Genomic DNA, 14133 nt, shown 5'->3' on the forward strand with positions numbered 1-14133 from the left:
CAAGGTGCCCAGCTTTGCTCCATGGTCAGGAGTTCTCCAACTATCCCATTGTAGCAGGGACAGCAACACCACCCTGATCTCTGCCCCCTGCAACAGGGGTAGAATCCTGAGCCCCTGGCCATCCCATGTAGAAGAAGCCCAAGCCTTGGAGTGGCTGCACAGAGCAAGTGTGGAGGACATGAGGCTCTGCCTCCCCTGGGGAGAATTTGCCCCAGCTCTTAACATCATTCCAGGGATAGGAAAATCAGATCAGCCTCCATTCCCACCCTGCTGTAGCTCATCCCCACCACATCCCAAATCCAGCTGGTGCCACCACATCCAATCCTGGCTCCAGGGCAGCTCTGAGCACACCTGTAAGCCAAGGATTGTGCCAGGACCATGGAGGAGGCCACAGAGAGGATGTGACCAAGGAAAGCACCACATGCTTGGCTGAAGCCTGGAAGAAGGGGGATGGTCCCACCAGCTGCCCAGACTGACTGCCCCAAAGGCTGCTCACTTCACTCCACAGGCAGCCCCAGCTCCAGTCTGGGAGTCCCCAGATCCCCCAGCACCCACCTTGCTTCTCCCAGGGCAGGGGCAAAGAGCCAAAGCCTCCAGGGCTCTGCTCTGGATGGTGGTAGGGACTGCTTCTCCAGCAAAGCAGTGCTCCAGCTCCCTCTGGATGGGGGAGAGAGGAGAGGAGACTCCTTGCAGCTGTGTGGGCTCTCCTGTGGACTGGTGCTGATTTGCACTTCCAAAGTTTTAATAAGAAGCTCCAGAAACGTGAAGGAAATCTCACCCGAAACCTCTGTCACTCCTGGCTGATGACTGAAAAATAAGTGAGACACTATTTTTTTTTTTTTTTTAGAGGACTATGTTTTGTTTAGGGTTAACAGCAGATCTGCTTGTCCAAATCACTTCCAGACACACAGAAACCATGGCATGCAATACCCCACGGCTCTGCGAGGCTGGAGCTGGGCTCTTGCACAACCCAGTGCCCCAAGTCCTCCTAAGGCTGAGGTTCACATTTCAGGCTGGGGTCTAGGGCATGTGTCCACAGCCAGAGAGGGCCTGGGGGCAGGGACCCGGAGCTGGGGCATCTCTTTCAAGTCAGCCCGGTTGCCCCGGGGATTTCAGGGGGCAGGCACAGTGCGCCAGCCACTCTCCTTGACTGCAAATGGATCCTGCAGAGCTCACAACTCCCAGTGCCAAGGGCAGGAACGACCTTCAGACCACCTAGCCTGACCCTTGGCACTGTAGATCCCTGCTGGATGGCAGCCAAGTGACCTGGTGGCAGGGGACAGGGGACAGGGGACGTGCAGCTTTGCTGTGGCTGCTGATGGCAGCGTGCTGTGGGTACCCGGCCATGCCCAAGGCATGAAGTGATGGAACAGCTGTGCCAGCTCCAGCTGCCTTCCCTGGGTGTAGTCACGATCACCTGGCTGACACTGACCTCCCCATCCCTAGAAAACACAACGCTTTTCATGTGAATGAAACTTAAACTCAAGCAGCGGTTTCTTTGCCTGACACTGAAATTCCCACAGAAAATTGCCGGGGGGAGAGGGCTCACCCCTGCCTTCACCCCAGGCTGCTCCCAGCCCCGGATGGGGAATGCTGGCCAAAACACACACACGGAGTCAGTCGTAAGAAAAATAAACGCCGAGCTCTGAACATCCCTGTGTTCCTGCACACAGCCTGGCAGGCGAAGCCGAACGCTTCCCTGCCTCGGCACCGCGGGTGGTGGGGGGCGAGGGCAGGGCACAGGGAGCAAAAAAGGGGCTTGCAAAGAGGGGAAAAAAAAGACATAAGGAAGACATAAAGAAAGACCAAGAGAAAGAAAGAGAGAAAGAAAGAGAGAAAGAGAGAGAAAGAGAGAAAGAGAAAGGAAGAAAGGAAGAAAGGAAGAAAGGAAGAAAGAAGGAAGAAAGGAAAAAGGAAGAAAGGAAGAAAGGAAGAAAGGAAGAAAGGAAGAAAGGAAGAAAGGAAGAAAGGAAGAAAGAAAGAAAATAAAGCAAGTCAGAGAAAATGTAACAACCCTCCTCCTGGGACAGAAGGGAACGGGGCAGCAGCAGCTTCCACACGGGTCCCAGCTCGGCCCTCCCCGGGTGGCTCTTCCTGCTGGTGCCTGGGGACGCCCCCCCTTCCCTCCTCCTCCTCCCCCTCATCTCCTCCTTCTCCTCCTCCCCCTCATCTCCTCCTCCTCCTCCTCCTCCTCCTCCTCCTCCTCCTCCTCCTCCTCCTCCCCTCGCTCCGCTGATTGGTCCAGCCCGGCTATATTTTGCCCCTTCCAGCCCAGCATCATCCCAAAAGTTTTTTTTTTGTGGGGAAAGGGGGGAAAAAATAAAAAAAAAAAAAAAAAAGGAAAAAAAAGAAAAGAAACCAAAACAAACGCAGGCGAGCCCGAGTCCCCCGAAGGCAGGCGAGGGAGGCGAACTGCGGGCGGCTGCTCGGCGGTGCTGGACCCGGTGGGACGCGGCAGGAATCCCGATTCTCTCTCCGGCACCCGCTCGGGTCGGACACAAAGTGCTGTCCAGCTGGAATGAATATATCTGAGTCTAACTACTGCCGAGAGGAGATATCGCAACCCCGGGGCGACTGTTCATGGGTCACCGCCGCCGTGCCGGCCGCTGAGCCCGGGCTCGCCTTCCCGCGCCCCCCGGGAGCCGCCTCCCCCGCCAGCCGCACGCCCAGCCCCGAGCCCGGCTTCGCCTTCGGCCCCGGCCCCGGCGGCGCGGCCCCCGGCGCGGCCCCCAGCCGCACGCCCAGCCCCGAGCCGGGCTATGGATACAGCCCCCCGGCCGGCCGCCCCGAGGGCAAGGCCGCCGAGGACTCCCGCATCCGCCGGCCCATGAACGCCTTCATGGTCTGGGCGAAGGATGAGCGCAAGCGGCTGGCGCAGCAGAACCCCGACCTGCACAACGCCGTGCTCAGCAAGATGCTGGGTGAGCGGGAGCGCAGCGGGAGGAGGGCTGGGGGCGCGGGGATGCGGGGTTGCGGGGCTGGGGATGCGGGAGTATGGAGCTAGGGATGCGGGGATGCTGCGTTGCGGGGCTGGGGATGCGGGCTGCAAGAGTACAGGGCTGTGGGATGCAGGCTTACAGAACTAGGGACGTGGGGATGCGGGCTTGGGGATCTCGGGCTGTGGGATGGGGAGGATACCGAGCTGAGGAGATAGGGATGGGGGAGTACAGAGCTGGGTATACAGGAATACAGAGGTACAGGTCTGGGGATGTGGGCTGCAAGAGTGCAGGATGCAGGGCAACAGAGCTCAGAATGTTGGAGTACAGGGCTGGGGGTGTAGGGATCGGCAGGTTTGGTTCTGATAGTCAAGGCAATGGGATGCAGAGATACAGAGATGTGAACTGCTGGGGTACAGGGATTCAGGGCTGGGAGTGTAGGATAAATCAGTACAGGGATTTGGGATGTGTGCTGTGAGAGTCCAGGGTTGTGGGATGCAGACTGCACAGATACAAAGCAGCAGGCTGTAGGATGCAAGGATATGGGGCTCTGCTACACAAGCTCCAAGGGTACAGGACTGTGGGGTGCAGAATGCAAGAATATGGGGGTGCAGGAGCTGGGATACAAGGGTGGGGTGCTGTGGGATACAGAGCTGGGGGATGCAGGCTATAGGCTGCAGGGTTAAAGAGCTGTGGGACACAAGCTTTAGGGATGTGGGATGAAGGGCTACCAGTTGCAGGTTGCAAGGATGCAGGGCTGCAGGGATGCGAGCTGTAGGATGCAGGACTGTTGGATCAAGGGCTATGGGATGTGGTGTTGCAAGATGTGGGAATATGGGGCTGTGGGATGAGGATGTGAAGATGCAGAGCTGCATGTACACAAGATGCAGGATAACAGGGCTGTGGGATGCAGAGATACAGGGCTGAGGGGTGCACAGCTGCAGGGATGCAGGATATGGGAATACAGGCTGCAGGATGCGGGATGCACGACTATAGGATGCGGGATGTGGGAACACGGGAAGCAGGATATGGGTAAATGGAGCTGCAGGATGCGGGACTACGGGAAGCAGGATATGGCCAGACTGAGCAGCAGGATGCAGAGACACGGGGCTGCGGGGTGTGGGGATGTGGGATTCAGGATATGGTGCTGTGGGTTTTCAGGACAGGTGATTTGGTCTGCAGAGGTGCGGGCTATGGATGCGAGATGCAGGGAAGCAGGGACGGTGGACTGTACCAAGTGGCAGTGGGAGGCAGAATCCCCAGCCCTGGCAGAGGGGTTCCCAGTCCATGTACCCCCATTCTCCCACAGCAGTGAGATGCTGGGCACTGCCCAAGCCTTCTGCTGGGACAAGGGAACAGCCTGGCTTGAGAACCCATTCCCCAGCCCTTCCTGGTACCAGCAGTGAGACCCAACTCAGGTGCCGAACCATCTGCAGGAGCCCTTCACCCCTGGGCTGCCTTTCCCTGGGTGTCTCCATGCCCTGGCCAGTGCCAGGTGGCTGAGCCGTTCTCACAGAGCTTCTCTTTCCTCTTCCAGGCCAGTCATGGAAAGCGCTGAGCGCCAGCGACAAGCGTCCCTTCGTGGAAGAGGCAGAGCGACTGCGTATCCAGCATCTCCAGGATCACCCCAACTACAAATACCGCCCAAGGAGAAAGAAGCAAGCCAAGAAAATCAAGAGGATGGAACCCAATATCCTCCTGCATAACCTTTCCCAGCCTTGCAGTGACAACTTCAGCATGAGTCACCATGGCGGCAGCCAGCCGGGCCACCCCCAGCCTCCCCCACTTAACCACTTCAGAGAACTCCACTCCATGGGGTCGGATATTGAAAACTATGGCTTGCCAACTCCTGAGATGTCTCCCTTGGATGTCTTGGAACAGACCGAGCCGGCGTTTTTCCCTCCGCACATGCAGGATGACTGCAACATGATGCCCTTTCGCGGCTACCACCACCATCACCAGATGGAGTTTCCCCAGGAGAAGTGCATGGGGCGGGACGTGGCCGTGCCCTACACGCAGACCCCCTCGCACTTGGCCGACGCCATGAGGACTCCCCATCCCTCCAGCCTTTACTACAACCAGATGTGCTCGGGAACTCAGAACGGGCTTTCCGCCCACCTGGGCCAGCTGTCGCCCCCTCCTGAAGCCCACCACATGGAGAGCGTGGATCACTTGAACCAAACCGAGCTCTGGACAGACGTTGACCGCAACGAGTTTGACCAGTATTTGAATATGAGCAGGACTCGTCCTGAGGCCTCGAGCCTCCCTTACCATGTGTCCTTGTCCAAAGTGACTCCTAGAAGCATCTCCTGCGAGGAGAGCAGTTTGATATCTGCCCTGTCCGATGCCAGCAGTGCTGTTTACTATAGCGCCTGCATCACCGGTTAGGTTGATCCCACCATCCAATGCGCTCACCAGGAGAGCCCCGTCTCTCCTCTAAAAACAAAAAGCCATCCTCCTTTAACCACGAGCTCCATCATATTTAGAGTATCTCATTAAATGCATCGCTTACTTGTTTGTTCTTTTTTATTTTCATTTTTTTTTAATTTTTTTTTAGAGACAGACAATGCTGAACTCACTGATATACCGTATAACTATATAACACAGATAGACGCCTTTCCCCGCTGTGCTCCCCGCTCCAGCCCTCGGCAGGGCACATCTCCAGCTCCCACCAGCTCCAAGGGGCATTTTCAAGCCAATTCCAGTAAATCCTGCCTGAAACAATCACACCAGGATGAGCCAAAGTGTGACCTGTCCCCACTATTTAACCCAAGGACAGGGAAACTTTTAGGGGGAAAAAGCTTTTAGAAAGACTTTGCCGGGGCTGTTAAAGAGTCGGCGCCCGTTAGGGGTGGGCTTTAGGACAGTTTTTACTGTATTCTCAGCAATATATTTTAATTGGGCAACAAAACTATATTTTTACTAAGCATTTTTATATATAAAATGATATTTAATGTCTTTTGGGGGTTTTTTTATTAGACTTTTTAAAAAGAAATCAAGGGATATCCATGAGATCTAAAGCATTTATGTAGCAAAGCTGGATTTAAGGAAACAAAAAAAAAAAAGGAAGGGGGAAAAAAAGGAGATATTTTGTGAAAAGGGAATGATAATGTAAATATTGAGGAACAACTGACTGGAATTTTGTACAAAAGAAAAATATGACTGCAAACACTTTTATTGTCTAGAACTGTATGGAGAGCAAACTGTTTTATTCTGGTTAATTATTAAAACATCTTCATATAATTGTTCCCATCTTGTGTGCTTGTTGTGTGAACACATATTTTCCGCAAATACATGTTGTCCCAACCATTTCCAGATTTTTGTATCCGTTGATTAATGTTTTGACAACCTGGCAAATGTATTAATTTCCAAACTGCCGCCCGCCCGCTCTGTCAGCCGCCTCGGGCTCTGCAAGCACAGCTCTGCTCAGCTCAGCACAGGAGAGTGGGATGGGATGGGATGGGATGGGATGGGATGGGATGGGATGGGATGGGATGGGATGGGATGGGATGGGATGGGATGGGATGGGATGGGATGGGATGGGATGGGATGGGATGGGATTCTGGCAGCAGCCCCACAGCACCACACCGTGCCGCCCAGAGATGCTCCCAGCAGGAAAAGCAGCTGTTTTCAGATTAAAATATAATAAAACATGTGATATCCTCCTCCAAAACGAGCCTTGGTGTGGTCATTGTTTTGGAAGGCTGACAGCGCATCCATGCGTGGCCCCCATGGCTCACCCTGTTTTCCCATGAAACCCCCCAAAAATAGAGCCAGGCTACTCTAATGCTTTCTCTCCAATCCTTGGAGCTGAAAGAAACTCTGTGTACCAGAGTCTTTCCTCCTCCTGGCCTTCCCTGGCTGCTTCCCGGCTCCAGCAGCGGCGGGTCTTGCCGAGCCGTCACCGTGCCCAGCCGGATCCTGCTCGGAGCTGCTGGTGCCTTGCCGGAGCTTCATCCCCCTCCTGTGAATCACTCTATGATTTACAGGGAGCTTTTTTGTTCAATTTGAAAAGGAGAAACAACAATCTGTTGCTTAAAACCCGGTGGCATCCGTTCCTTGAGCGCCGAGTGATTTAAACCAGGCTGATATCGCCAAAAAAGGCTGTTTAAAAAAAAAAAAATTTAAAAATTGAATAGAAGAGGTTTTTTTGTTGTTGTTGTTGGCAAAGAATTGCCTTTTAGGGGAAATGGATATTTAACAAATGACATTAATTTTCAAGCTTCTCCTAAATTAAATTCACATTAGTGTTAACAGGACTCAATCCTGACTCACTTTTTTTTGTTGTTGTTGAATGTGAAGCGCTAATAAACGGGACCACTCCGGGGGCTGGCGACGCGTTCCCATGGAACGCCACAAAGGCGCTTCATTGTCTTTCCATATACAGTATGTAAAAAGGGGGAATACATGGAAAAATGACCTCACTACCTACACGGGAGGGCTGGCGGGCGCCCGGCGGGTGCCAGAACCAGCGCTGCAGCAAACAAACACAACACCAAATGAGAAGCATCCTGTGCTGCTGATGACTATGAAAGGAAGCAGCCGGCGATGGGCTCCATCCCCGAAGCGGCCTGGGAGGAAGGAGATGAGGGAGGGGGGAGAAGAAGAAAGCCCTGAGTTATTTTCCAGCCCCCAGCTTCCAGGTACCTTCCAGGCATGGATGCGGTCACTTCCTGCGGTTCAGTGCAGCGGTGAGCAGGCCGGTCCTGGCGTGCTGGGGAGAGCTGCTGTCCATCACGTGGTGCAGCAAATGTGAAGTCACTTTTCTGCAGCAGAAATTCCCTTCTTTCCCTGTGGTTCGGGATGTGCCAGCTCACCGTGGCTTTTAAATGGAAGGAGGGTCAATTTAAATTAGGTCTGAGAAGTCTTTAGAATGAGGGTGGTGATGCACTGGTACAGGTTCCTGGAGAACTGTGGATGCCCCATTCCTGGAAGTCCAAGGGCGGGTTGGATTGGGCTTGGAGCAACCTGGTCTAGTGGAAAGTGTCTCTGCCCATGGCAGGGGTTTAGAACTTGATAGCCCTTAAGGTCCTTTCCAGTCCAAACCAAGCTGTGATTCATAGCCCTGTGGGGCTCCAGCAGGTACTGAAAGCTGCAATGGATGGTCATTCCCATCCATAACTGCACCAATGATACACCACATCAAAGCCACAGCCACTGTGAAAGCCCCATCTCACTGGGCAGCCCTACCCCAGGTCACAGGGAAACAAAGGAGAAGAGAAAGGAGAGAGGAAAAAAACAGCGCAGATATCAGCAGGCAGAAAGAACTGTGCCAGACTCCAAAAGATGCCACCTCCTACCATCACACAGCCTTTTTCACCTAAACTCACTGTTTTGACATCAACTTTATCAATAATTGTCCCAAACCAACCTGGTTTGTGCTGGTGCAGCAGAGGTTTGGGCAGGCACCTCTCCACAGTGTCAGTGCTGCAGCCTCATGGTTTAGCCATGGCCAGGAGAGGATTTGTGCACCTCCAAATCCAGGGTTTGGTGAGACTGGTGGCACAGGGGCTGATCTGGCTCCATCAGGAGGGCAGAGGGCTCAGCTGAACCTGGGAGAGGTGCTGGGTCCTTGGGAAGGATGCTGGCTCCTTGATGAGCTTTAACCACACCACTTATTTTACATATTATTTTTATAATTTTATATCTTGTTTCTTATCTTATATATTCATTCTATGTTAATCTGTATCATTTTTATACAGTGAAATTTATTTTAGTATCTTTTTGTATTTTTATTTTTTTCAATATTTTATATGTTACTTTTATATATTTTGAACATACTTTTTTTTTTTTAATCTTTCCCCTGCCCCTGTCCCTGTACAGCTGCTCTGGGGCCAGGAAACCATCCCCCAGTGTTTTCTTTCTCTGCATGCCGGTGGCTCAGGTGTGACGTGGGACTGGAAATGGCTGGAGCTGACATAGTTTGGGGATGATTTCACTGCCGTTATGGCTCAGGCCGGGGCTGTTACTGCACAGCCCCTTCCGATTTTTATGACTTAATCTCTCCAAAGCTCAAGGCCGGATGGTTTTGGGCTGGGGAGGAGGATCGAGGGGCTTTTAGCAGGTCGTTACAGCAGAAATATGGAGAAGGTACTTGACAGGTAAATGGAAAACCTGACAGCCCATCCTGCCGGCTTTCCCGGGATGCAGGGAGAGGGGGAGGTGATGCCAGGTCCTACCTGGGCTTTATGGGCAGGTGGCATCTGCTCTGTGTCCCCTGGGGGTGCGGGACAGTGGATTGTACCCGTGTGCAAGCATTGGTGTGCATCAGCGTGAGCGGGTGTGCAAGCACCTGTGTGCCTGCATCACTGCATGCACCCGTGCTCACATCCATCCCTGTGTGCATTATCCATGTGTGCAGGCACTGGGGGGTGTGTGTGCACATCCCTGGATATCTGTGTGCCTGCATCTGGGTGGGCTGTGTGTGTGAATGTGTGTGCACCTCTGCACGTGTGTGCTGCTCCTTTCTGTGCATCTTTTTCGTTGCCCCTTTGTGTGTCTGAGCCTGCACGTGCAGCCACATGTTCTTCCACGTGTATCCATGAATTCATCTCTCTGTGGAGACGTCTGTGCATACATGTAGGTGCATCCATGTGTGTGTGTGCATCTCCATGTATGCATCCCTCCGTGTGTTTGCCCATGTCCATGTGTCCATGCGCATATCCGTGTGCACAGACCGTGTGTGTGTGTGTGTGTGTGTGTGTGTGTGTGTGTGTGTTCTGCTGGAGGTTCACCCATCAGCTTTATAGACGTTCTGGATTTTTTACAGTGTTGTGGAGTTCTCAATGACATCACCCACCCAAATATTAAAACCTCATGTGCCAGCCAGCCTGGCCCAGCAGCGTTCAGCTCCCAGCTCGCTGCTCCCAAGGCTGAGGCTGTGGCATAGCCAGGGGCAAGCAGGATGCTCAGGGTAGCAAGTGGCAGCTGCAGGGCAGCCCCAGCCATCCCAGCCCAGAGCTCATGTAGAGGTGGGAACACTGACACAACAGCCTTGATGAAGTCATCCTGGCTGGGATAACTGGGATCATCATCAGGGAATGAACAAGGAATTAGACCCTCTTGGTCCCTGTATTTCAGGTGTTTGGAGTGGGGGCATCTCTGGGAAAAGAAACATGCTCTGTTCCCCACGGTGGCACCAGGCAGCTGCTCTAGACAAAGTGATTTGATTTTTACTTTCCCCCTTTTTTCAGGGGAAAAAAAAAATCAAAACCAAACCTGTTTGTAGGAAACAGCTCCAAAACATTTCCTGACTCGAGAAAAAAAAAAGTTAGGAAAGAAAAAGTTTCCAGTTTATTTAAACGGGAGGCAAAACCTTTGGAGAGGTAACAGCATTCTGTGGTGAGAGGTTAACCAAAGGGAAAAGGTTGAATTGCAAAGACGGGTTTCAAATGTTCCCAGAACAACCTTTCCTGGTCAAGCAGAAGCAAAGTTCCCAAGCCTTCCCCAACTTTCTTCTTTGCAGCCCAGTTTGGGAAAGGAAATGTTTAGAAATCTCAGTGCTCCTTGCAGACAGGAAAGGCCCCGTTTCCTCTGCGCCATGCCCAGAGCTGCAGGGCAGCAGGAGCACTCGGGTGAGGCTGGGTGTCCCCCCAGCTCTGCTACTGGCAGAGGAATTCTCTGCAGGCAGGGGAGGGCAGCTGCCTGCAGGGAACATGAGCTGGGGTGTCATAAATATTACAGGTTTTGCAAAACAAAAGAAAAAAAGAAGCCAGCAAGGAGTCCTTGACATGCCCTGAGAAACCCTTTAGCAGTTTTCTTGTTGTAAAGTTCAGCCTCTACATTCCTCATGGAGCTTTGCTTGTCCCCCCACCAGCTTCCAGCATTGCCCCCACCAGCTGTCACATTCCTTCCCTGCCTTAGGGCCACCACAAGCCCCTGGACCCCAGTCCCCAGCCCCATAACAACAGCACTGTGCTGGGGTCCCCATGAGGAGGACAGGTCCCTGTGAAGGAGGTGGGTTTGGGCCTCATTGTGTGGACCATGAGGGACTTCAGGGGCTTCTTCTGCTGACTCTGAGCCAACTGAGCCCCACAACATCTGTGAGAACCACTCTGTGCTTCCCTTCTGAGGTGATTCAGCAATGCTGTGATGTACCAGGAAGCCAAAGGGTCATGGAAGGGTTGGGGTTGTTCACCTAGTCCAAACCAATCCAACACAACACAACCCAACACAACCCATGCAGCACGACCTAACCCAACCCACCTGATGCAACACAGCCCAGCATAACCCAACCCAGCATAACCCAACCCAGCATAAACCAACCCAGCATAAACCAACCCAGTATAACCCAACCCAGCATAAACCAACCCAGCATAAACCAACCCAGCATAACCCAACCCAGTATAACCCAACCCAGAATAAACCAACCCAGCATAACCCAAACCAGTATAAACCAACCCAGCATAAACCAACCCAGCATAACCCAACCCAGTATAACCCAACCCAGCATAAACCAACCCAGCATAGCCCAACCCAGTACAACCCAACCCAGTATAACCCAACCCAGCATAAACCAACCCAGCATAACCCAAACCAGCATAAACCAACCCAGCATAACCAACCCAGCATAACCCAACCCAGCCCAGCCCAACCCAGACTAACCCAACCCAGCCCAGCCCAACCCAGAATAACCCAACCCAGTATAAACCAACCCAGCATAACCCAACCCAGTATAACCCAACCCAGCATAACCCAACCCAGCCCAGCCCAACCCAGCATAACCCAGCCCAACATAACCCAACCCAGCATAACCAAGCCCAGCACAAGCCAGCCCAGCATAACCCAACCCAAACCAACCCAACCAAACTAACCCATCCTAACCAATCTCAACACAACGGAGTCTATCCCAAGGACCCAACCAACCTATCCCAACCTATCCCAACCAACCCAACTGAGTCTACCTCAACCCAACTAGCCTAACTCAACTCCCTACACAAATCCTAAACCAAGTCCTCCCATCGCCTCCCTCGCTCAACCCTTCCTGGATGTTGCAGTGGTTTTGGTGGAAGCCTCTCCCTCCTCCTGTGCCCAGGGAGGTTGATCCCTTCAGGGAACTGAATCACGTCCCCCCAGCGCCGTGGGAGTGTCACAGAGCGTCTGAAGCTCGTCAGGAGAGTCAGGCCAGGCCGCGCGGGGCCGTTCTGGGAAGCCGTCCAGCCATCCGCTGCAGAGAGGAGTCTGCCTAAAAATGCCTCTGCTGGCTCCTCTCCACACTCCGACCGTCCCATATGGAACAAATGTACATTTTCCATCAATTGTTTGTATTTTGCATTTAAAGTAAGAAGGGGGAGGGAAAAAAAAAAAGCCAGCAAGCAAGCGGGCTACACATAGAGGCGAAGCGTCGGTGACAGCAGATAGGCCCCATCGCAGAGAGGGAGAAACACTGGCCGGCGTTCAAGAGACTCAAACGTATGGTATGAAACAATAAATTTTAAGTGTGTTTTGACATATTTGGTGGTCTCTGCCTCATGCTTAATGAGCAGTGGTCCACGTTGCGGGGGAACGGCAGAGCTCGGTGGCTGGCAGGCTGTGCTGGGCGGGGGGCCGAGGCCAGCGAGGCCAGAGGCAGGCGTTGAGGTGGTCCTGGCATGTGTGTCCCGAGGGAACGGGACACGGGGCTGTGACACTGCGCTGGCGTGCTCGGAGGAAGGGATGCTGTGGGTAGCACAGTGCCTCAGGGGGACAAGCAGTGATTGCAGGAAGAAGCATCGAGAGGTAGAGTTGGATTAAATTCGGTCAGGAGGGGATACACAAGATGGTGGTGATGTCCCAGAGCAGCATCCCTCACCTCTGCATGGCTTGGGCAACCTGTGCTCCCATCTCCAGGCTGGGTCCCAGCCAGGCAGCCCTGCTCTGCCTTCAGGAAGACCGTGGGCTCTCCCATCCCATCAGCACAGCGAGAAAGCCCGAAGGGATGGGCAAAGCAGCAGGACAAGGGAGGGCAGCCCTCCCGCATCCCCCGCCTCTGTGCCAGGCTGCCCGACTCCCCCCGTCTGACAGGGCTTGATCAGAAAGATGGACATGAAAGTGGAGCTTGGCTCTGGTTTCTCTCTCATTCAGAACATTCAAAAACTATTAACTGTGGTGGGGGTAAGCAGGCAGCTGGTTTTAATATTGTGCTCTTCCAATTGTGTTGGGTTTTTTTTTCCTTGCTTTTCGCGAGCACTTTAAGTGACATGGTTACATGTATTTGATTAAAAAGCTGTAATTCAACGAGTGCATTTTCTTGTACTGTACAAAACTGCTTAAAGACACAGGATTTATTTACGGTGGTCTCCCAGTTTTCCAGCTCTGCCAAAAGACAGGATGACAGGGAATTCACAGGAGGGAGGACTGATAGCAGCAGAGGGGGACATGCAATCTCTCCTGGCTCTCCCAGTGTGGGGAACATGACTGGATCATTTCCTCTGCTGTAAGGTCAGCCCACTGCCACCAGCCTGGTCCTTGGGGCCATCCACTGGTCCCAAAAGCACAAGTTCCTTTTGGTGTCCCCAGGACAGGGTCTCAGCTTGCAGGAGCTGGCAGAGGGGACAGCTAGGAGGGGACAGTTAGGTTTACCCAAACTGGCCCCCATCCTGCCTACAGCAAGATCCTGCAGGACACAACTGGAGGCAAAAGGGAGAGATTTTTTCCAACCATGCCCATCCCCTGCCCGTGCAGAGATGCTGCCAGCACTGAGGAGCCCATCCCAATCCAGCAGCTCTATTTCCTAAGGAGGAAAAAGCCTTTATGAGATCCCAGCAAGGAGCCATGGCCTGATGCTGCCGAGAACCCTGGATCATCTCCCGTTAACCCCAACACCTCCCATGGCACAGCCACAGACTGGAGCCATGCTCACCCACACCTTTTCAGCTTCTCTGCTTCCAAAGTGATGAATTTCAACCCAAAAAGGAAGACATGGAGATGAATAAAAAGCATGGGGCTGCTCTGCAACCCCTCAAGCACCAAAATTACCATATCCCCCACTCTGCTGGCCATGAGGGGCTGTGGCATAGTCCCTGCACTCCATCACATCCCTGGGTTTTTTGCATTCCTCTGGCCTGGAAAGGAGGCGTGTGCCTGTGCCTGTGCATACAGTGCTGACCCCACAAACCCACTCCACCCAGCACAGCTTCACCTTTCTCACCCAGATGTATAATAAAAATTTGTAATAAACATAAATCCAGCAATGCTTGTGCCTCACCTGCCTCAAAAA

The 14133-nt window shown here is 53.1% G+C and overlaps 1 protein-coding gene and 1 long non-coding RNA gene across 2 annotated transcripts; both read left to right on the forward strand.

The window, feature by feature from the left end:
* Positions 1–1635: 1635 nt before the first annotated feature.
* Positions 1636–6247, forward strand: SOX18 (SRY-box transcription factor 18). The gene is made up of 2 exons (XM_056507653.1): positions 1636–2921; positions 4474–6247. Exons 1-2 carry the CDS (start codon positions 2519–2521, stop codon positions 5322–5324), a joined length of 1254 nt encoding a protein of 417 aa, XP_056363628.1. The 5' UTR covers positions 1636–2518; the 3' UTR covers positions 5325–6247.
* A 2706-nt stretch (positions 6248–8953) lies between these two features.
* On the forward strand, positions 8954–12388 carry LOC130261339 (uncharacterized). Its single transcript, XR_008841973.1, has 2 exons — positions 8954–9037; positions 11933–12388. It is a non-coding gene; the product is annotated as an uncharacterized LOC130261339 (long non-coding RNA).
* The last annotated feature ends 1745 nt before the right edge of the window (positions 12389–14133 follow it).

The sequence above is a fragment of the Oenanthe melanoleuca genome, chromosome 20 (assembly GCF_029582105.1).
Source record: "Oenanthe melanoleuca isolate GR-GAL-2019-014 chromosome 20, OMel1.0, whole genome shotgun sequence".
NCBI classification, from domain to species: Eukaryota; Metazoa; Chordata; class Aves; order Passeriformes; family Muscicapidae; genus Oenanthe; species Oenanthe melanoleuca.

Coding starts and splice junctions, on each gene's coding strand:
- SOX18 (XM_056507653.1), top strand. CDS start 2,519: ATGAATATATCTGAGTCTAACTACTGCCGAGAGGAGATATCGCAACCC. Junction 2,922..4,473: donor CGTGCTCAGCAAGATGCTGG/GTGAGCGGGAGC, acceptor TTCCTCTTCCAG/GCCAGTCATGGAAAGCGCTG.